At 39.3% G+C, this 23,487-nt stretch overlaps 3 protein-coding genes across 8 annotated transcripts; 2 read left to right on the top strand and 1 right to left on the bottom strand.

The window, feature by feature from the left end:
• Positions 1-5,463: 5,463 nt before the first annotated feature.
• pou5f3 (POU domain, class 5, transcription factor 3) lies at positions 5,464-8,973 on the top strand. 4 transcript variants are annotated; one of them, XM_085413709.1, is made up of 5 exons: positions 5,464-6,526; positions 6,647-6,758; positions 6,932-7,065; positions 7,242-7,406; positions 7,488-8,973. In XM_085413709.1, the coding sequence occupies exons 1-5, from the start codon at positions 5,795-5,797 to the stop codon at positions 7,725-7,727; spliced, it is 1,383 nt and encodes a 460-aa protein (XP_085269835.1). In that variant the 5' UTR covers positions 5,464-5,794; the 3' UTR covers positions 7,728-8,973. The 4 variants fall into 4 exon arrangements, with proteins under 4 accessions (XP_085269835.1, XP_085269833.1, XP_085269836.1 ...); XM_085413707.1 differs by having other exon boundaries at positions 5,465-6,526; positions 6,644-6,758; XM_085413710.1 differs by having other exon boundaries at positions 5,465-6,526; positions 6,935-7,065.
• On the bottom strand, positions 8,844-15,075 carry fut7 (fucosyltransferase 7 (alpha (1,3) fucosyltransferase)). The gene is made up of 3 exons (XM_085413711.1): positions 14,821-15,075; positions 13,469-13,555; positions 8,844-10,994 (listed from the first exon to the last, which is right to left on the bottom strand). Exons 2-3 carry the CDS (start codon positions 13,469-13,471, stop codon positions 9,933-9,935), a joined length of 1,065 nt encoding a protein of 354 aa, XP_085269837.1. The 5' UTR covers positions 13,472-13,555; positions 14,821-15,075; the 3' UTR covers positions 8,844-9,932.
• A 3,759-nt stretch (positions 15,076-18,834) lies between these two features.
• Positions 18,835-23,224, top strand: clic3 (CLIC family member 3). 3 transcript variants are annotated; one of them, XM_085413713.1, is made up of 7 exons: positions 18,835-18,987; positions 19,123-19,234; positions 19,676-19,785; positions 21,605-21,730; positions 21,858-21,964; positions 22,056-22,231; positions 22,394-23,224. In XM_085413713.1, exons 2-7 carry the CDS (start codon positions 19,199-19,201, stop codon positions 22,556-22,558), a joined length of 720 nt encoding a protein of 239 aa, XP_085269839.1. In that variant the 5' UTR covers positions 18,835-18,987; positions 19,123-19,198; the 3' UTR covers positions 22,559-23,224. The 3 variants fall into 3 exon arrangements, with proteins under 3 accessions (XP_085269839.1, XP_085269838.1, XP_085269840.1); XM_085413712.1 differs by having other exon boundaries at positions 19,126-19,234; XM_085413714.1 differs by having other exon boundaries at positions 18,929-19,046.
• Positions 23,225-23,487: the final 263 nt, after the last annotated feature.

The raw sequence follows: 23,487 nt of genomic DNA on the forward strand, positions 1-23,487 counted from the left end.
GGACAAATGAAGGAATAGATGACATTCTCAATTAGTTTTGACAGTTTTCATTGAAAGAAAATGGCAGATGTAATGGGAGACTGCAAGCTGGGGAAAGCTTCGGTGAGGACTGCCAGCAGTTCCTGGGCCAGGAAGAGGCCCAGGTACTAATGAGGGCTGTGAGAACTTGTGTCAGGTCTAAAAAAAAGCTATGTACAGCAGATGAACAGAATTTAAAAATCCTTAAAGAGGAAAAAATCCTGACACAGGATCTGAGAGGTGCCTCTCCTGATGATATCAGGAGACGGTGAGTGTCTACATCCATCTGTGAAACGTGGAGACTCTATCATGGTTTGGGTCTGCGGGGCTGATCAGACTTAGAATTACATGGTGCATGGATCAATCTAGAAAGCATCTGATTAGGAATACTCTCATTTTTCAGCGCAACAGTGATCCCAAACACACCACTTGAGTTGTGAATGTCCTTCAGGAAGCCTGGAGAACTATTCCTGAAGTCTCTTTAAAGAAATTATAAGAACATTTCCCTAAAAGAGTTCAGGCTGTGTTGAACAATGAAGGTGTTCATACCAAATGTGTGTCCGAGGTGGTAATCTGCAGCACGGGGGCACCACAGGGCACGGTTCTCCCACCTTTCCTGTTCAGCCTTTACACTTCAGACTTCTGTTATAATTCGGACGACTGCCATCTAAAGAAGTTCTCAGATGATACAGCCATCATTGGATGCATATCAGACGGGAATGATCAGGAATACAGGGGGGTCATCAGTGACTTTGTTGGCTGGTGTGAGACCAACGTACTCCTATTCAACGCCGGCAAGACAAAGGAGATGATCATAGACTTCAGGTACTTCTGTATAAGAAGGGCCAGAGTCGACTCCACCTGCTGAGGAGACTGAGGTCCTTCGGAGTCTGCAGGACTCTGTTAAGGACATTCTATGACACTGTGGTAGCATCTGCCCTTTTCTATGCAGTGGCCTGCTGGGGGAGTGGATGCACAGACAGGGACAAGAGCAGGATTGACAAACTGGTGCGGAGGTCTAGCTCCGTGCTGGGATGTCCCCTGGAGTCTGTGGAGGTGGTTGGCGAGAGGAGGATGTTAGTAAAGCTGACATCCATCATGAACAACCCACATCACCCACTGCATGAGTATGTGAGTGGGCTGAGAAGTTCCTTTAGTCAGAGACTGAAACACCCTCACTGCAGGAAGGAGCGCTTTCGCAGATCATTCATCCCAACAGCAGTTAGACTCTAACTCCTCAATCACGATGTCATAAGTCACTGGACACTGTGAACATCCATGGTCACCACTTCATGCATAATGGACCTTCCATGTGTATGGACATGTGCAGGTATATATGTATGTATATGTATACATATGTATATTTAGTGTGTACATGTGTGTGTGTACATGTCTATACATAGGAATAGTAGTGGTACAATAGTTATGTCAAGCTGTATAGTTTATGTCTTCCATATTTCCAACCATATCCATAATCACATACTGTGTATGCTACCATTGTATATAGTGTATTATCTTACTTTTTTCACTGATTGTACTTATTTGTATTTTTGTATTTCCTTCTGATATCTGTACCTGAGCTGAGGTGACGCAAAAATTTCTCCGTTGTGGGATCAATAAAGTCTTATCTTATCTTAAATATTACCTTTCAAACTTGTTCAACTAGAACGCAGGGATAGCTCAGTAGGTAGAGTGGTGGCCCCACGATCGGAAGGTCGGGGGTTCGATTCCCCTGAACAGCTACCCTGAGGTACCCCTCAGCAAGGTACCCTCCCCACACACTGCTCCCTGGGCGCCCAATGGCTGCCCACTGCTTCACTGAGTGAATGGGTTAAATGCAGAGAGGAATTTCCCAACGGGGATCAATAAAGTACACTTTCTTATTTTCCCGATTATCCTTGCATGTTTCAATTAATCAATCGACAGATTTCTAATTTTCAAGCAAAATAAATGAGGTGTGGCTCAAAACTTTTCTACAGTATTATGTATTTTCACAGATAAAGCTTCTTTTGGGTGTTTTTAGTAAAGAAATTACAGGAAATTTAGGACAAAGATGCAACAGTGGCCCCTTGTCAGAATAATAGTAGGCGTACTAAGTTAAAGCTTCATAGTTATATGTTCTACCAAAGCCAGTGCATTATTTTGCAGTTTTAAAGAAAGTTATCCAGATGTTGATCAAATATGGGTCTTCTTCTTTTGTCCATTTCTTAAGACTAAGGATTTGTTTTTGAGTTTGACTGGAGCAAGTCAACAAAACATCAAATCATAGAAAATACAACAACACATTTTTTCTTCTGTGATGACTTAGTATAACAGAAATTGGCATTTTGACTGCGCTCTTAGATAAAATGTATATAAAAATGGACGTTGATCTATGTTACAACCTTCTGGGACACTCAAAGATTTTAAAAATGAAAATCTGTGCAATCAAACAATACTGAAAGCCAACTTTATTTTTCATCCTAAATATTCATGAAATGCCACAAGACATCTAAATATTCCCTGCTAATACAACAACTAACCCATAGTCGACATAAATATGGAGAAATAACAATAAAATAACAGACTGAATAGAGAAGGACTCAGTTTAAACAATCACAGATACATTCTCCTTTAACCTGGCAGTATGACGCATGTAGTGCTGCCACTCTGCCTCAGTCCTGAGTGATCCTGTCTGACCTTGTTTTACCTTGACTACGCCCATAAAGTGTGTATGTGTGTGAGTGAGTGAGTGTGTGGTAGGAGAGAAAGGTTTGTGGGTTTTGTGTATGTGGTTGAATTTCCGTGTGTGCTCGGGAGGGGATGTGTCAAGTCTTCTGCCTCCATTGAGATGTATGCAAATGCCAGTAAACCTCTTTGTGCTCGCTGGTGGACAGCGAGAAGAAGGCTGCCATCAGCCCTCGGATGAAACCTTGAGTGGGTGGAGGTGTGTGAACATGGGTGTTAACGGCAGGGCTGTTAGGGGGGAAATCAAAATGCCATCAAACTTGTTTGTGAGATGATAGTGATAGTGCTGCTCAACAGGAAGGGTGGATTTTAGGAATCCTACCAATTAAATCAGCAACAATCTGAAAGCAGTCCCTCAGATTGAATATAAGATTGTAGGTACACTCATTACATTTTTTAAGTTCTTTCTTACTTGCAGGAATTACACAAAGATCTTCCCAGAAGTGCATGTTTACTGTTAAGTGAGTCATTTTACACATCATGCATCTGCAAATAGAAAAGGAAGACATGACCAGAAAAAAAGCAAGTACATTTACTTTCACAAGTAAGGGTCATGAAACTCAAGTTGGAGGTGTTTCTTTCACAGATCTGATCAGTTGAGATGTGCAACACATTCACGTTGCCACCCTATCAGCAGGCTTTCTTTTATCTCTTACTTTCTCCCCTCCTCTGATTGTGCTGAAGGGCTCTGATGAGTCTTGAAGAGAACTAAAGGCAAGATCTGAGACATTTGGGAGGTGGGGGTGGGTGGGGTTCAGCTAAATCCTTGGATACTCTTCTCACACATCTCCTCCTCACTGTACTGAGCCATTCAACACTAAACCCTCCACCCCCTCTTGCCCCCAACACCACCAACACTCCTTTTCTTTGGGCACCCTGAGAGCTCTGCGCTCTCTTGTGCCTTTCTCTCTCTTTCTAGCCCAGCCTATCTCTCTTGCTGTGTTTGTCTTTTGCATAACAATTATTCCCCCAAGTCCATGTACCCAGAACAATGCTTGTATAGCTGGTATTTGATGTCCTTTACTCCACTGACTTCCCTCCGAAAGTGTGTTAAGTGCTCATCTGCTGGTTATAATGTAGTGTGATGAGCTAATTTCAGAAGTTCCAAAAGAAGAAATTCTGTTTGTTTGCAAGAACGTCTTAAACTAGAGCACATGAACCACCAAGAATATAATGACATGAGTTTGAGGTGTTTTACTGTTTTTTCTTTTTTCTTTTTTTTTTGGGGGGGGGGGGGGGGGGGGGGGGGTAAGGCCTCAAGCCACAAGGAGAAAAAATGTTACACATGGCGCTACACATGCAACCTATATTCCAGCAGAACTTGATTATACAGCCTGCAGACAGCTTGACCAGTTTTACACCTTTTGGTCATATTGCAGTTAATCCCTGCAGTGGGACATGCAGACTAGGGGGAAACTTCCATCGAAACTTCAGGATAGTGTCTCAGATGATGGGGGTGTTGGGGAGGGGGTTGATGGGTGTGGGGATTGGAATCAAAGGGTTGAGGACTTTTTGTTTCAACGTGAAAAGGAGCTAATGGCCGACCATCGCATCTCGGGATCTGAAATCCCCGGGGTGCCCCCGGGGCCTCGTCGTACAATTGCACCCCCCACTCCCTTCCCGCAGTGCGTCTTCCTGCCGCAATCTGCGGCCAACTATTCGCGCTGGGGGATCGCATCTGTACTGGGCTTTTGAATAGCCATTGATAGGGGGTGAATGGGAGAAGTTCAATCGAGTGCTGTGGATTGTTTTATGGTTAAGCTTGTTTTTTTCCATTCCGAATGTTTTAATAAGCTTAATATAAAAAAGTAGCCATAACCTTGGCAACTGTAGCCTTTTCCTTTATCCTTTTATCCCAGTATGTAAACTCTTATGCATAATCGCATTTTTATCTGGGTTTTTTTAAACAATCATAAAAATTGTAGACTGTCTTTTATTTCGGTAACACAATCCTCTAATTCAAATACAGATTTTTAACTGATAGTTCTGAATAAAGTTATATTCAGTTGTTTTAAGAAGAAGAAGACAAAAAACAAACAAACAAACAAACAAAAAATCCACAATTGAAAACATACACTTTGTAAAAAAAGGTGCCACGGACATGAATAATTTCTCACTACAACAAGATAGAACATGTCTTTATCTGCAATGGGTGGGAAAATTTTTATTTCGAGTAGCCATAAACCATTTTTCATTCCATTATGCAAGTGTTGCCTAATTTATGAGCAATTTATGTTTGTTAGAGTTAAAAAGTACCCGACCCCAATGTGTTTACGATTACATTCGGCCTGGTTCATTAGGTTAATTTGTTTCATCAGCTACTCGGGATGACATTGGTATTTGTTTAAATACATTGATTCAGGCCACACTGAAGCTTGTGTGTGAGAAATTTTAATGTCAAAGCCATGCCATTAACGAGGAATAATGTAAAGAAACGCTGCATTATAATTTATGTATGAAATGAGCGAGTTAGGATGTTAAATTGTTTTTTTCACAGGAGCAGTGACCTGTGGTTTTTGAGCAGTGTTTTTATGGTCTTCCAAGTAGATCAGTTTATTCTAAGCATTAGCTTAACTTTAAAATATATGTACTTCACATACATAAAGTATCAATACCGTGCTAAAAATAACTTTTTTAAGTTCAGGTGAAAAAAACACGCCCACCTCTTTGGGAGGAGTCAAGGTCATTTACAAATGCACCTTCAGCTGTGCCCAATCAACTAGCCGACCAATGGGCGATGATTGGCTGTAAAACGATACTAACACTTGTGGCGCTGATAAGAAAAATCTGTGGAGCAGACACGCATTTGAGCCTGATGGTAGATAAGCGTTTGGGAGGACAAAGCTTTATGGACTAGGCCGTTGGGATATTGGTAGTTATGCTGCATTCAGACGTAGGCCTTCACGTTTGAACTGGTTTATTTATTTTTTTCTCCTTTGGATCCCGAAACGGATAAGACATTTTAAAATCAGTCACCTCTAGATCAACTTTTTCCCCACTTTCTGGAAGCGCGTTTGTTGCTCGGCCAGGTTTTCTCATCTTTTGGAAGATGTCTGAAAGTCCTGAGGGCCACAGCCGGCCTTATGACTTCAGCCGCGCCAGCGCTTGCGCGCAGCTTTTGGGTCAGGAGGGTTTTGGTAGTAGTGCCTCCTTCCAGGTACCCCATGGTGTCTTGCCAGACCCGAGCCGCATTTACAACAAAAGCTGTTACAGTGGTATCGCATCGACATCCGCTCAAGCCTTTTTCCCCTTCCCATCCGTCTCCACCGACTACAGGCCCTCTGAGCTACAGGCTGGAGACTTTGGGCAACCCAAGCATTGGTATCCCTTTGCAGACTACACAGGCCAATTACCTGGCGTATCTGCAGCAATCCAGCCTATAAACCTTACCACCCCTGAAGCCGAGACGGCGGAGCAAATCAAACTACCTGAAATAAAGATGGAGAAGGTCGCCCGCGAGGACTACTCATCCGAGATGAAAATTCAGCAGTACCTGACTCCACAAGCCTCCAACGATATGGCCCACGGATTATTCTACGCTAGGACTGGGACCTGGAACCCGTCCTTTTGGTCCTTCTCGTCACCTGGCAGCGGTAGTCAAACTCCCTCCACGTCTTCGACATCTTCCCCATCGCTGTCCCCCTCACCCCCGAGCAACGGACTTCCGGGGAACGGGTATTTCAGCGTGAACACACCTCAGGTTGTCCCTGAGGCCCAGCAGCAGAGGCCGGCCACCTCCCGACGAAATGCCGCGTCCTCCAATCAAGGATGCAAGGAAGAGGTGAGTCCTCATCTCGTAGACCTTTTGCAAGAGCACTGCAAATGTGCGCTGCCTATCAGCCAAAGATTTTTCGCTTGAATTTTGGATTTATTTTTTTTTTTAATTTTCTCCTTTTAGCAGGAAACTGTTTCCACTGAAGAGCTGGAGCAGTTTGCCAGGGAGCTCAAACACAAGCGCATTACTCTGGGTTTTACCCAGTCAGATGTTGGCCTTTCACTGGGAAGCCTTTATGGTAAATTTATTCTTATCTTATGTTGCATCTGACTTTAGTAGATTGGATTGGCAGATTTGGTAAATGTTGGCAATTAAAAATGGTTATGAATATTATATGCTCATGAAGTGTCTTCTGCAGTTTGGGGAGCTGGCTGTGTGTCCGTCAAGTCTTATGTCTTTTATTTTCTGGAGCAGGAAAAATGTTCAGCCAAACTACCATTTGTCGTTTTGAGGCTCTGCAACTGAGCTTTAAGAACATGTGCAAGCTGAAGCCCCTTCTGCAGAAATGGCTGGATGAGGCGGAGAACTCTGAAAATCCTCAGGATGTAAGTTTCAAACAACCAGTTTAAGACCAGGTGATTGCCAAACTGGGGCTCCTTTTAATTTTAGACTAAGCCCAAACTGAAGCAGATATGTCAAATCCTCTAGTGATACAAATTTAGGTGCTTGAAGAGCACAATCAGTAACTCTCCATCCCTCTTACACGTTTCTGCTTCCACAGATGTACAAGATTGAGCGAGTTTTTGTTGACACCAGAAAAAGAAAGCGGAGGACCAGTCTGGAGGGGGCAGTGCGTGCTGCTCTAGAGTCCTACTTCATCAAGTGTCCCAAACCGAACACTCAAGCAATCAAGCACATTTCGGATGATCTGGGCCTGGAGAGAGATGTAAGCATATCTTATTTCTCTCACCACAAGTCTCTTGTGGTTCACATTTTGTTGACTAACACTTTATTTTGCTCTTGGCAGGTGGTACGTGTTTGGTTTTGCAACCGGAGACAGAAGGGGAAGCGCTTGGCTCTGCCGCTGGATGAGGAATTGGAAGGCCAGCTGTATGAGCAGAGTCCTTCCCCCATTCCCAGTCAGGCCTACCCAGGGCCCAGTTTCACTGGAGGCCCTCCTCCCACGCTCTACATGCCTCAACTTCCCAGGCCTGATGTCATGAAACAAGCCCTGAATCCTGGAGTGGTTGGGCACCCAACTAGATAAAGCCATAGTCCAACCAGAACCACAGATTGCCTTTCAAAAATGTGCCCAACTTGCCTCGTAAGCTCTACAAATGCAGCAATCAAACCATCTGATCGTATCTGAGTTGTGTGAGGGTGAAATCAAAGTGGTTTCTGGTTTCAGCTATGGTGATTGTGAAATGTCTTATGTCACTGTGTTCTGTGACCATGAACTACTTTGACTTCATATAGCAAAAGGGGATGTGGAGTTGTGCATTTATTGCATGACTATGTATTGGCCAATGAGTCCAGTTTTTGAGTTTGTGCTGTGACTTTATGGACCAGATGTGGAATGAGGCTTGGTCTGTAAATGCTCAAGAGCTGGGGTGTATTAGTTGTGCATAATTCTGGGTAGGCTTTCTGTGGTGCCAACAAGGGAAAAGCAAGGGAGGGACACCTCCTTAAACAGTATTCATTTTTGACAGTTTGGCCAATACTTGTGCAATACTTCTTGTGTCATGTCTGTAGAGAGCATCTGTAGTATTTGTCTAAACTAGCACTGCAACAGAGAGCGCTCTTATAAGATTGATTTGTCCAAATTTTTTTACAAGGCTTTTATTCCATTTTTATTTGTATACCAAACTTGCTTTTTTCCCCTCCCTTGTGGTTATTAGTATTAAGCAAAAGGGGGAAAAAAAGCGCTTCAGTAGGTGTTAGTGTAATCCCTTTGACGTAATCTGGCAAATACTACAACCCTTGTTCTATTTGTACACGCTTTCTTTCTCAGATGAGCGACAGTAAATGTGACTTGTTGCCATCTGCTTTTAGAAACTCTTGTAGGATTCTTTTTCTCTTTATTTAGATTTTAATGTTGACTGACTACCCTGTCAACTTTCTCTTTTTTATTTCCTATGTTACTATTTACTCAGTGTTTTTAAAACTTTGAAAACAATGTTAAATGTCATTCCAACTTCAAAATACATCAAGAAGTCCCTAGGTGACAATAAAATTATTAGCAGGATCAGCTTAAAGTTGTCAAACAATATGTACTGCTGTAATTTATTTCTGGCCCAGGATACCTCAGTGTTGATTACAAGCTGAAATTATCAACTTGAAGTTATTTACTGAGAGTGCAATCACAACTGTTAGGCATTAGCTGTTAGTTTTTAGCAAAACTAAATTGATTAATATATTGAAAATCTGGGATAGTGACATTTTTCACTTAAAAAAAAAAAAAAAAAAGTTTGTAATCATATGTATGCATAATTACAGAATTGCCTATTATCCCCCAATAAATGTTATCAAAAGACAGTGTTTGTATCTTTTCATGATAAACCCTCATCATAGGGTAAGCAGTAGTTTGTAGCTGAATTTAAACAGGGGAATTTTACCTCATGCTGCTAAGCTTTGGCATTAGTGTAGTAAGTGCATGTATGTTATATATTATTCAAGGAAGGTGTGTGTGTGTGTGTTTTGGCCTGGATATAAAGTGCAAACATGGTCTCTGAGTCTTTCAACACTTCAGCAATGAAAAATGACAATTTTAAAAAGTTTTCCAGGTTTTGCTTTATTGTAAACATTGAGGCAGTTTGAGAACTGGAGTTTCTACCAGAGGCGCTGTGAACAAAACTCATTTTAAATGTTGAATTATTTACAAACCTGATTGAGACAAGCAGCTAGCCTGGTTCTCTCTAAAAGTATGAAACTGTCTTTCTAAGCTGGAGCAGTTGACTAGCTCACAGTATTTTATATATGCAGACAGAATATTGCAACAGCAGCTTCTTTAGTAACTCAAGGTGTAAAAGTGGTTGCATAATTTTAATAAAACATCCCTTTCTTGCAACACAGGAAAAGGATGCTTTCTGTCATAATTTGTACAAAGTAGCACTTACAGTACAGTGTGTGTTTACAGACATTTCCATAATGCAAGAGGCAGGTTACACTTTATCCAGATATCCACTACATCCCTTTTCTAAATATCTCCACATACTAGGTAGTTTTTAACCTTAGTGTACTGGAGTAAAGTGCTAGGGATTTCAGTGTAGCAGATCACTCAGTCATTGTTGTTAATGCATAGTAGTTACAGTGCAGTTTAAGTTGTGTGCATACAATCACATTTCTAAAATATTTTTTTAGATACAATTTTTCAGATTTTTACGTTTCACATTCACTCTGAACTGTTTTCAAAGAAATTCAGAGAATGATGAAATGTCTACAAATGTTGCAAAAAAAATACAGTAAAATTTGATCAAATGTTTAAGCTTGTGTTAGCATTGACCCACGCATCTAGGTCTGAGTAAACTTTGTGCTTAGGTAAACTGTTGTACTTTGAACAGATATTACACAGTCTTTCCCTCCAGTCTGTGTACCGTTTCACTTTCCACTGTTTCTTCCAGGTAAAATACTCATTGTAGCGTTTCTTATCCTCTGCAAGCTGTTGTAGATACTTTCCCATTTCATTCAGTGATGCAAACTCATCAACATGGATGAAAGAATGAGGTGGAGCCACAGCTTTGTAATTGCCTAAAGGTGGCCCCAGGACAATGGGCAAAGCCCCTCCCTCGTAAGCATTCCTCCACAGCTTCTCCGTGATATAATCTTTAGCAAGTGAGTTCTCAAAAGCCAAATAAAAATAGCAGCGAGATATTGTAGGTAAAAGTTCTGAGGAAGGGAGGCGGTTTTTAGTCCAGCGCCCATAAACTACCACAGGAACTGAAGCTCTGAGGTTGTTGTACACTTGGCTTCTTTTGTGGTGGCTCTTATAGTTGCTGATCACCCAACAAACCAGAGAGCTCTTGTTTACAGAGTTGTCTTCATTCACATGTTCTTCAGCCTCCCTCCGTAGCAGCATGCCATAGGGTATGCTGACGTCAGCATCCCTCCTGTAAGTTATGGTCATGTTAAAGATATCTGCATACTTATGTAAGTTTCCATTGTGAGAAGGAGCCTCCAGGGACATCCAGGCCCACTTCTGGCTTGATGGCCGTGAGATGTTAGTAGGCAACTTGTGGAGGCCCACTTGCAGCTCCCTGTTGTGGAACACCACTACATCCGCAGAGGGGAAGTAGGAGCGCTCATCCACCAGAATACAGTGAGGGATACGGTAGAGATCCCAGCAAACGTCACCCTTCAGGCTGAATGATCTGCTGAAGGGCCAATACCACAGCAGGACGGTCACATTTCTACTTCTGCTGTCATGATGTAAAGGTTTTACAGAGCTACTCAGCCACCCACTGAAGAGACACAGTGGTAAAAAACAGAGGATGACTAGCCTCTTCACCAACTTGCGTATTTTTTTGGTGTGAAACCCCTGTCATAAGAAAAGAATGAACACATCAGTTTTTTTCCTGCTTCACTGTTTGCCTTGAGCAGATATATAAAGAAAAGACATTACTTGCATGTTTTTTTTTCTTGAATGCTGCATAGACTTCAAGGATGATCTGTTTTGTTTTACCTAAATATAATCCCTCACATTTTCAGTAAATGCATCCTTCTAAATGTCCACTTAAACTGAGCATATTTAAATTCTTCCTTTTGCACTCTGCACAGTTCACAGGTTAAAAAAAGGTGTTGCACGGACGTCATTATAAACTTCCTGGAACGAGACATGTTAGCGCTTATCCCTTTATGTCATCTGTTAAGACACCAGAGGCTTCTTCCAGGAAACATGTTCACAAAACTCTATATTTAAAAAGTCAATCTAAGATGATTAATTCTGATAAAGTCTTTTTATCTTTTGGTTCCAGAGAGGCTTATCAGTGCTAAGTCAATCATCTCTGTGTATATTCAATTCTGTGTTAAGGCGTGCCTGACCAGAGGAAGAAAGACATCATCAGCGGAGTCGAGGTGGGAAAATCTGAATTTCAGTATTACCAATAGCCATGCTGGTATTGGTATCAAATTGATGGTAGCGTGATCAATACTTTGTTTCTATCTTCTAGGGTTCAGTATGTAGCCCACTAAAAAAAGAAAAAATATACCTCAAACCTGCACTGTGAATAATTTCTGAACCATGTTCTTTTGACTTTCACGTCTGTTTAATTGCAGTATAGCACAGCATTACAGCGGAGGTCCCAGACCACAGATTCACCATTGTAATGGGTAAATAAAGAGCAGAGTCTCCGATTAAAACCCAGCAGACCGAAGGATGTGAATATGCATCAGTGTGGACAATGATGTTTATCTTAAAACTACGGTGGATACACTATTTGTTGCCATCTCAAATGAAAAACAAAAAACAAGTAAATAAATTAAAAAAAAGTTTTTTGCTACAGTTTATCACCATGTTCGTTTTAATTTAAAGTAATAGTAAAACGATGGGATGTTACCAACTTACTTAAATGCTTAGTGAGATTTAAAGAAAAAACAAAGAGAAAAACAAAATTTTGCTTTAATGTTTCTCTGTGTAAATATTTCTAATCTGATCTAATCTCAACCTTCAGTGACAGATGATGGTTCTCTTACAGCCACAGCTTGGTCAGTGCTCTTTTTAGCGAGTCACAAATGGAGAACAATGGCAGTTCCAATGAAAAGTTTCACAGTTTACATCTGTTTACGGTCACTGGCGTCCTTTTGGGGAAATCAAATTTGAGGAGGCATTCTAGTTTCTAATTCTGTCTGGAAACTCAGAAATTCAGGAGCATACCATAAAATATCAGTGATGCTTATCTGTTTTAAATCCTGCTGTGCAAGTGGTTTTCCACCTGGTTTGCCAATGATACCTTCTACCAGAGCCCATTCTGGGTAGATGCCTCAGTACATCTATGAACAAAGTCCAACCTGAAATGTTCACAACACAGTCAGACTGCCTGCAACATTTAATGATGTTACAGTCTTAAAGTCATTTCAGCCTCATCTTCATTCAAATATTCACATCGAGATCCAACTGTGACAGGCATTTTTTTTCTCCTTCTCACTGACAAATGACTGATTAGTGATCAACGTGTTAAAGCTAAAGCTTTAAATAGAATTAATATAAACAATATTTAAAGATATTCAAATAATAAATTAGTGACATAATCGCTGTCTCCATCCTATGGAAGTTTGTTTCAGCTAATGAATGAATGAATGAATAATTAAAAAAAACAAAAACAAAAAGAAAAAACTATCAAAACCCAGACATGCATCAGAAACTTCTGTTATTATCTCCATTATGTGTTACACTACATTATGATTTATTATCTCAAAATTTTAACTGGCAGAAAATATGTTTTGATTTTTTCAGTGGTGAAAACAAGACTTCATACCATTGTTATTGCTGACTAAATCATTGCAAAAGTGTTAAGTGCAAAAAATAGCAAACGTCTAACTGAGATTTCGGTCTTTGTCAACCTGTAAGCTTCTGGAAACGAATTCACATTGCTCTGAGGTTCGCCAGGGACTTTATGACTGAAGAAATGAAACAAGCAGTCACTGATTCAGCTGTGGTGGTGGCGTGGCAGTCAGACAGAAATTCAGAGTTTGTTGCTGAAAACCTGCCAGTGAACAGATTTAGTCCACAGATTCTTTTAACCTAGTAACTGACTTTTTCTGGAGCAGAATGTTGGGGTTTTCTTCTTATCTGGCTTAACAATGTCAGAGCTAAACTTGCTTCTCAGAATAGAGCCTAGGTCTTTCATTAAGTGACCAACACCTCATCAAACTATGGAGAAACTGAAAAAAGAAGCACTTTCTTCACAAGGTAACTTTGTAAATTTATATGGAAAATCAGAAGTCTCTCTTAAAGTAAATAAAAGTGTGTTGTATTCAGTTTTGGGTAGAGTAGTGACTGTGTTCAGGACTCACCATTAGGGACTTTAACTTCACATGTGGCTTCCAGTATGAACACGATTCACCACCTCCTACACAGATCAGCACCTTGCCTGTCCTTTGCTTTAAATGAACAAAACAAAAATTAAATATTACTTTATAAGAAGGGGAAAATCTCTTTCAGTCAGTATTTGCATGTGTATAAAACACATTGTTATTATCTTCCAGCTGTTATTTGGTTAATCGCTCCTCTCATGTTCAAAAGACAGAATCAAGCAGTTGCACAAATGACACAAAGTGAGTTACAAATCACCTGGTGTAAAGCTCGAACGAATGCAATTCAAATATTTTAGTTAACCCTGTTTTTGCATTGCATGACATTGCATATTAAATTCTAAACTAAAGGCCTATATCATTTAAAAGCTCTACCTTTCTTAAACGGTGTGGTCTTTCTGTGGAACCTGTCTTTGTCTTTAGAAAGTACAATGTGATGCAGACTTAAGGAAATGGGATTTTGCAATATGTAAGACCTGAAACTACAAGGTTTCAGTTTGTTGAAAATGAAGAAGAGCAACATTTAAAATGACTTCCCACACTAACTCCTGAAGAAATATTTTCACAAATTTATTCCTTACATTTGCATGGCAGAGGAAGAAAGCACATGTTTGGAAAAACAAATAGAACAAATGAGCCTCCTTCATAAAAACATTTGTATATATCCTTAATACATTATATATATTTTTATTCAAAATCTATGTCAACAAGTGTATTAAATAGCAATATTCTTAAGAAACAGGCCATGTCTATAGTTCAGACCTAAAGATCAACTACAGAATAGAATAGAATAGAATAGAATTCAACTTTATTGTCATTGCACATGCACAGGTACAGGGCAACGAAATGCAGTTTGCATCCATCCAGAAGTGCTTTAGTGATATAGATATATTACAATATATATTAGCAATAATATAGATATGTGAGTATATTACAGAAATGGGTCTATTATGGTATGTTATAATGTACACGGTATGAAGTATGTTGTGAATATTCTATAACTATAAGTATGTACAGGCTGTAGTGAGTACAAGCTATGTACAGGATATGAACAGGATATAAATATGAAAAACTATACAGAATATGAAATAAATAACTTTACAGGATGTTGTAAAAGATTTTGTTGTTCTGTCACTGGCTGGTGACCCTATACTTTTAAACCTGCATGTTTCTATTTATTTCTAGCAGTCAATGAAATGCAAGCTGGCAGATTAAATAAGCAAGCAAACAAATAAAGATTTAGCAAGATTTTGCTTAGCAAGAAATTTCTTTAGATGAACCACACTGACCAGAAAGACATATGAAAGGCAAAACCCCAAACCTCCTCCACTAACCTGATGATGAGATGAGTGGTTTATTCTCTTTCTTCAATCACCATGAATATTGTTTCTGCTTGTTGCCAGCAGAAACACGATGGTAAACTTGTGTTAGAAAACCAAAAACACAAAGCCTTTTAAAGAATCGTAGGTGTGGCTTTTCTGAAATCTTGCTGAATATGTGTTTACATAAAAAGGTCCAGATTGTCCCACCCTCTTTCTAACTCCGCATTGCATTTAAATTCCTGCCTTCTGGTAAGTGCGGAACATTCTTTCTCTTTTATGTCTGTGGCAACCCTCACTCTATGAGAAAAAATGGAGCATATCCAAGACGAGTTCGTTGCATGTGTGCACGGCTATAAAAAAGAGGAAGTGTCAGGCATGACATATGAAGATGGGGGTTACACAAGGGTGCTCACACAAGACTGAGTTACAATCAGGGAAGCTGCTGTAGGGGGAAGAACACTAACACCGGCACTACTGTGCAGAAATATTTTGCAAACAAAACAAAAGGGAAAGGGCCTGTATCAGAAACATCATGTTTCTGTTTGCATCAGTGAGTGGTCAAAAGACAACATGCAGCAAGATGTTAGATATATTTAGAGTATTATTTACATATACATGCCTGGTTGTCACTGATTATCACTTGTGGTTTGTTAGTGCTAAGGAATGAAAAAGCAGTGGCAAGAAGTGGTGAACAAATCTGTATTTGATCCAGAATGAATTGCAGATAGTGTAGTCGTAGTTTAAAATCTGTAACAGTGTACCTGTGAATATGTAATTATGTGCACTGGTGTGCTGGATCTCCTGTGTTGCTGCAAAAATTTTTCCATCTTGTGTAATCTTAAATTTGAGCAGTAGAGGTCATCCTTAGTCTTCTTGTGAGCAGATCACTAGCTCAACAAGCTTGTGCATGTTGGTGGCTCCCAGTGGGATTTCTGGACCCCATGGAGAAGAAATTATCTGCCTCTTTTAACTACAAATTTTCCTTTACAATAGTCCCAATCACCCGACTCTTATCTGTGTATAAGCTTGTCCTGCATTTCCCAGTCGCCACCTCAGTGCACCACCTTTACTGCTTTTACCTGTTTTCCTCTCCCAGTAGCCTCTTGACCTGTTTGTCTCACCTTTAAATTGTCAAAGGGTACAAAAAATAGGATTTTAAAATGGTTAAAAGTATATTTAAATCTCATAGATTATCAAATACTAAATAAAGTCCATCTTTGTGCTTGTGCAACCAATTCAGATGAAGCAATGTGAGAAAGGAACATCATAGTCATAGTCATACCCTGTAAATAATGGTAATCGCATGTATGTTTAATATGCCATCCCTTTAGTAAAACCATGTTTTATATAACATATTTGGTTTATGTTGTGCTTATGTTAAAACTGTTTTTACACCATATTTGTTGCACATATGACAATTTAGTTTCAATTGTTGAAGAATTTATTCAAAGAATATTCGAGTGTTTCAAAAGCAGAACAACATCCTGTTCGATCCTGGACAAAATAATACACTAAACTGCTTTCATCAACATGTATTTGAGTGTGTGAAATCAGCTTATGGAATTCACAGCACAGAAAGTCACAGATGACTGATAAAGACAGGTCACACCCTTATGATTTCCTTCCTCAGTCTTCCTCGCCTGTGGAATAATACAATGTTGTAGGGGTTGTGTCACAGCTACAGCAGTCTGCTTCTTTCTAGTGATGTTATCTCACTCATTCAGCTTTCACCATTTTTTTCTCTTTACATCCTTGAGGGTGTTTCTTTCTCTTCTTGCCAACCGGAACACAAGTCTCGGTGGTGAATGCTTGTTACACAAGAGCATTTTTATTCAGTCATGAATGCAGATCGACAACTAGAAACAGCTGTGGAAAATGTCCAATATAAACATATCAAACTGAATGGGAAACACTGGGTCTAAAAATGTCTTCAGTGCAACTGCTTAATTTATATCTGAAATGGAAAGCATGCAGAAAATAATGTGGCCAAAAAGAAAAGAAAAAAAGAGTTGAATAATAAATTCAACAATGATATTTAAGATACAATATCACCTTTGTGGCAGTATTTTGGATAGCCCTCTTTCCAGTTCCACTGTGAGGGTACCACAGTGTGCAAAATGTGACTCATCAGCTAGTGGAGAATTTTTCTTTATAGCATGGGGAAGCAGCCACAAGCAGTCAAAACATCCTTTGGAAAACTACTGCACCATGCTATTGATGTTCCAGCAGCATGTGATATACTTCAAACTTTGCTCCGTGAGATAACTGTAATTCCTTCCTCCAAAACATCAATATGTCCTTTAGAGTCGATTCCTCAAAGACGTTCTACCATTAATTAATGTTTCAGTCTTAAGTATGATCAACCTGTCTCTATTAATTGGAAAGATACCACAGGGCTTCAAGCTGGCAGTAGTTAAACTGTTACTTAAAAACCTATCACTTGACCTAGATGGTTTAGCTAATTATAGGCCAATCTCCAACTTTCCTTTTTATCTCAAAAATTCATGAAAGAGTAGTTGTTACAGAGCTAACTGATCATCTGCAGAGCAATGGTTCAATTCAAGAGATTCAGTCAGGTTTCAGAGCCCATGACAGTACAGAAACAGCTTTAGTGAAGGTTATAAATGATCTTCTTATGGCCTGAAAGTGGACCCATCTTTGTGAGTGTCCTCTGAGACCTCAGTACAGTGTTTGACACTGTAATCCATAATATATTTTTACAGTGATTAGAGCATGCTGTAGGTATTAAAGATACTGCACAGCAGTGGTTTGAATCATATCTATATACATATTTGTTCACGTAAATGGAGAATCCTCTCTTCACCCACTGAGGTTAATTATAGAGTTCCACAGGGTTCAGTGCTAGGACCAATTCTGTTTACATTATATGTGCTTCCTTTAGGCAGTATCATCAGAAGGAATAGCCTTCATTTTCAGTGCTATGCAGATGACACCCAACTTTATCTATTAATGAAGCCAGATACAACACACCAATTAGTTAAACTGCACGAATATCTTAAAGACATAAAGACCTCGATGACCTCAACTTTTCTTCTTCTAAATTCAGTTAAACCTGAGGTTATTGCACTTGGCCCTAAAAAACTTAGAAAGGTGGTATCAGACCAGATTCTTACTCTGGATGACTTTACCTTGGCCTCCAGTAACACTGTCAGGAATATTGGAGTCATGTTTAACCAGGATATGTCCTTGTGCATATTAAACTGATATGTAGAAGTGCTTTCTTCTATTTGTGCAATATCTCTAAAATTAGAAACGTCCTATCTGATAAACTAGTTTGTGCATTTATTACTTCTTGGCTGGACAATTGAATTCGTTATTATCAGGCTGTTCTAAAAACTCCCTGGAAGCCTGCAGTTGATCCAAAATGCTGCAGTTAATTAAAGGACTGAAAGGGACTAGAAATACAGAGCAGATTTCTCCTATACTGGATTCTCTTCATTGACTCCCTGTTAAATCCAGAATCAAATTTAAAATCCTTGTCATCAAATACATTGTCTTGAATAATCAGGCCCGTGTTATCTTAAAGACCTCATAGTATTGTGTAATGCCATTAGAGCATTTAGCTCTCAGACTGCTGGTTTACTCGTGGTTCCTAGCAATAGACTGGAAGCAGAGCCTTCAGGCCCCTCTTCTCTGGGCTTCCAGTTTGGATTCAGGAGACAGACATCTTGGTGTCATATGATTTGCAAGGGTTTTCTCTGTTTTTGGTCTATTAATGTAGGGTTTTTACTTTACAATATAAAGCGTTATGAGGCACCTGTTGTTGTGATTTGTGATGAATAAAGTTTAAATTAACTGAACTGAAAGTAAGCAAGCTTGAAACTATAGAAATAGTCCACTTTTTTGATGACTCCTTTTTGTCTAACTGATCTTTTCTGCTAGATAGCAATTTACAAAGAGCAAGCCAGGGCTGAAAGAGTCATATTGGACAGACAGAAAGATTTCATCGACAGAATATGCTGGAAGTGAAGCCAGATCCAGATTTGCTGGTCTGACTGGTAACTCCAGAGGAGGTGTAGGCTGCCACTCAATGCTGGAGAGGTGTGGTGGCAGAACAACAAACCCCAGAAACAGGTGAAGAGTAGAGCAATTAAATAATACAGGTGGAGGAAAGATAAAGTACTGGTCTTGCATCCAGTGCTAGCTGTGATCACCAGTGTGAGTATATATATATATATATATGTGTGCTTTATTTAAAAACAGAGAGAAAGAAATAGGTAAGGAGGTGTGTCAGAAAATTGCAAATGTCTTTACTTCAGTCACTATCACAGCTCTGCCTTGTCCTTTCATCAGCAGTGACAGAAAGAAATCAGTTTGTGGAGCCAGCAGAGGTACGTGGACATCAGTGGAAAGACGGAGAGAAAGTAAGATGGCCGAGGAGCCAAAGATTGAACTCTTTGTAAAGGTAAGACATACAACAATCTTGACGTGTTACAGTCTAAGCAAAAACCCTTCCCATTCCCAGCTACTTGGTAACACAAGGTGACATTTTCCTGTTTGTTTACATCTAAAGTGACAGAAATGTGTCAAAAAAAAGCTTTTAACTTTAGCAAACTACAGTATTTCAGTGTATTTAAACTGTAGTAAAGCATACAATGCAGGATATGGCAGAGATACAAACCAGTATTACAATAATAGGCTTTTTAATCTGGGTGTGAAATTCCTTTGCAGTTAGCTTAAACTGCCAGAGCAGAGCAGGCTTAACGAGAATACCTGTGTAGGTGCTCATGGTTTTGTTAGATCCTGATACTAGAACCCACGTACAATTGTGCAATTTTATGATCATAAAAGCTTGTTTTATACTCATCTGCTGTGACTGCAAAGTGTCTTTGTTTCTGTCTGTCAGGCCAGTTATGATGCTGAGAGTGTGGGGAACTGCCCTTTCTGTCAGAGACTCTTCATGATTCTTTGGTTAAAAGGGGCCAACTTTACCCTGACCACTGTAGACATGAAGAGGTGAGAGCACATTTTATTCGTTTTTCAAAAAGTCTTGTAGAATCTTTAAGAGCTGGGCACAAAGGAGACTGGCTTCATACTGCTTTTTTGATGTAGTCTCAACAAAACTACTATTTACATTGTTTTTCACAAGTTGCATTCAAGGACAGAGAGTTGCATTTGTAAAAGAAATGGGAGGAAAGTCTGATTTACATTATAAAAGCCACCCAACAATGAAAACCTGCCAACACCTCACCCTCCACCAACCCCACTGAGTTCAGGAAAGGTTACAGGGACACTAAATGCTATGCAAGAAACAGCCACAGCAATAAAACATATAGGCAGGCAAATTATTTACATTCATACAGGATTCAGTTTTTGGTAAAAAATTGGTAAAAACTGGTAAAAAATTTATTATGTGAAATGGTAGATTACTGAACAGAAAAGACTGCTGCCTGGTGTAGGCCAAAGGGCTGAGATTCTGAAGCAGTCACACAAATGACCGCAATAGGTTACGAATGATAAGATGCTGAAAACGAGTACAAAGAGATATTTGTGAAGACAGATAACAAGATGACGCAAACAAATATTTTACACACCTGCAAAGAAACACAAAACCTCCACGAGATTCAAAACAATAACAAAAAAAAAAAAGAAAAAAAGAAAAGGTTTGAGAAACACTAGTGAGAAAAACAAATGGTCAGCAAACAGTTGTAACTGACTCAAAAGTGACACAAAATTAAAGCAAACAAGCTCAAAATAATCAGGTTTATATCTAAAACAAATCAGTTTCCATTCCATTTTTAAAAAGGCAAAAACACAAATGTTGTGTTCACTTGTTGACACTGCCCCCAAGTGTCAGTAAAATCAGATATTGCAGGTTTAAGAAAACAAACACACACACGGGAAGCTGAATGATATTTACAATGTATGAGTGAGAATCAGGCGTAAGAAACACCAAAACCAACAATAAAAGAATAAACCCCCCACACAAAGGTTTGACATCAAATTTAAAGCTGTCCTTCTGATGAACAGGCAGCGGAAAGGGAGGGGGCAAGGAGCAAAATATGCTGCACTTAACATAAACAACATGAAAGTTAAGTATATAAAATACACTATTTAGATCATATAAAAATAGGAAGCTTTCATTCCGGTGTCTCAAAAATTCTGTAAGAAGGTGTTAAGATGGTTGCTTGTACTCCAGCAGTCATTGCTTCTTCATGTTTTGCAAAAGGGGGAAATAATGAAGCCCTGTTAATCTATAGCACAAAACAAAAGCAGCTCAATGGTTTCAAACCCGTATTTGTATTTTTTTTGTTAAACTTATCATGTCAGTCTATTTTTCACTCAGTAGGAATCACTACAAACCAAATTTAGACTGGTAAATGTGCCTGATTCTAGAAGAACACTTGCACTCGTAAACTAATTCATAGCCATAAAACACATTTGGTAGTGAGAACAAACCGCAGCGGATATTAAGTCTTTACCCCTTTAAAATTTAATTAGGAGTAATCCTTGAAGCTCTTTTCTGAATAGAACAATTTTTGTCATATTTCAGGCCTACTTATAGAACAAAAACCACTGGGCATGCATCAGAAGTCAGCGAGGGTGGTCTCTACCTATGCAGCTACTTTGAAAAAAAAAAAGCCAGAAATTACTCTAATCATCAATGGTCATCATAGCATGGCTTTATTTATATATACTGAAGTGTCAAAACACATCATTAGAAAGTGATCCTAGCATGCTTTTCCATAGCATTTTCTTGGTTTAGGCTGGGAAGTTAAACATTTTAACTTTCTGATCAAGTGTGCCAAAATAAGCCTTCACTGATCTGTTGCAGGGCTCCGGATGTACTGAAGGATTTGGCTCCAGGCTCTCAGCCTCCCTTTCTCATCTACAATGATGAAGTCAAAACGGACACTAATAAGATTGAGGAGTTCCTGGAGGAGACCTTAGCCCCTCCACAGTGAGCAAAGTGCATCTTGCTTCAAACATATGAACCACAGTCTTTTCAGTCCTTGAAACACACTGCATATCTAACCCATCACTGCAACACCAAACATTAACAAAATGTTTTATTTGATTAACAACAGGCACCCAAAATTGTGCTGTCGTTACAAAGAGTCCAACAGTGTTGGAGAAGACATCTTCCGAAAATTCTCAGGATATATCAAGAATCCCAATCCTGGTTTAAATGACAGTAAGAATTTTGAAACTTTCAAGTCACTTATGCTATATATATGATGGAAAGAGCCACCATGGGTTAACAGAAAGCCTGCAACTTCTTTCAGTGCTCGAGAAGAAATTTCTTTCCACTCTGGTGAAGCTGAACATGTATCTAGAAACTCCTCTCCCTCACGAGCTGGCCAAAAACCCAGATCTTACTGTGTCTTCACGTCTCTTCCTGGATGGTGACAGCCTTACCTTGGCAGATTGCAACTTGCTTCCCAAACTCAACATTGTCAAGGTGAACAGAATTCAGCAATCCTATGTGTAAACCTTTCGTTTTGTTTTGTTTTTTAATCCTGAAGAAGAGAGAAATATTCACTGTTATCTGAATAGTAGAGATGATTTGAGAAATGTAATGAGTCATTCCTGGACTTATTTGTAAAAATTGCTCTTCCCTCAGGTGGTGATCAAGGAGTACCGTGACTTTGCCATCCCTGCAGAGCTCAAAGGTCTGACACGTTACCTAGAGAATGCCTACAAACGGGACGAGTTTCGCCACACCTGCCCAAATGACTCAGAGATTCTCCTCGCCTACCATTCTGTCGCCCAGTACCTAAGCAAATAGAGGAGTGAACCTAAACAGCATTCATGAAATTAAAGAAAGTAAAAACAGAAAGAGATAAAATGCAGATGACTCAGATATACCATGTTGAAAATTAAGTTCTATATCTGTTTAAATTACATCTGTGTGGACAATAAAAAAAATGGCAGTTTAATCATTTACTTTCTATAAAAAGTATAGTTGTTACCATGACTTTGGCTCCCTCTAGTGTTTCTCGAGTGTTTTTGTAAATGCCGTGTACGTGCGTGTTTTGTGTCTGAACGTAATGTTAAGTGCACTTAATTCAAATCAGATTTTAAACTACATAACTCCTCTTTACATATTTTTATATAGTGACTGCATATTAGCAGTGACCGTATGAGAATGGTTTAATTTAAATGCATAAATGGAGGGTGAAGGAAAGAGTATATCTATTTATATGGACATTATGGACATACATTAAAGGTTAAATATGAAAAAGTGGCTAATGTTGGTACATGAATGTTTGTATATGAATTTATTAGCTACTAAATTTTTGCTTTAAAGTTGTCATGAGTAATCGTTTTTATATTAAAGTTGTATGGTGAATGCAGATTTTTCATCATCATGGAATCCAAAACATTGGATGAAACTTAATCAGTTTTGTTAATAGCAAATGAATTATGGTAATAAAATTATTGATTACATGTCTATATGACTCTTGATGTATTTATTTCTATGGAAGCAGTATTTCATGCAATATAGCAGTAAAATTCACTTTCCAAATCTACCTGACCCTATATACAAAAGTAATTGCCCCCTAAACTTAATGCCTGTTCGTGCCAGCCTTGACAGCAAGAACTGCAGTGAAGTGTTTACAATAACTGGCAATGCGTCTTTAACATCACTGTGGAGGAATGATCATCTCTGCTTGGCAGAATTGTTTTACTTCAGCCATAATGAGAGTTTTTGAA

The sequence above is a fragment of the Rhamphochromis longiceps genome, linkage group LG7, assembly GCF_057381845.1.
Source record: "Rhamphochromis longiceps isolate RC_006_pf linkage group LG7, R_longiceps_female_GT1.1, whole genome shotgun sequence".
Lineage (NCBI taxonomy): Eukaryota > Metazoa > Chordata > Actinopteri > Cichliformes > Cichlidae > Rhamphochromis > Rhamphochromis longiceps.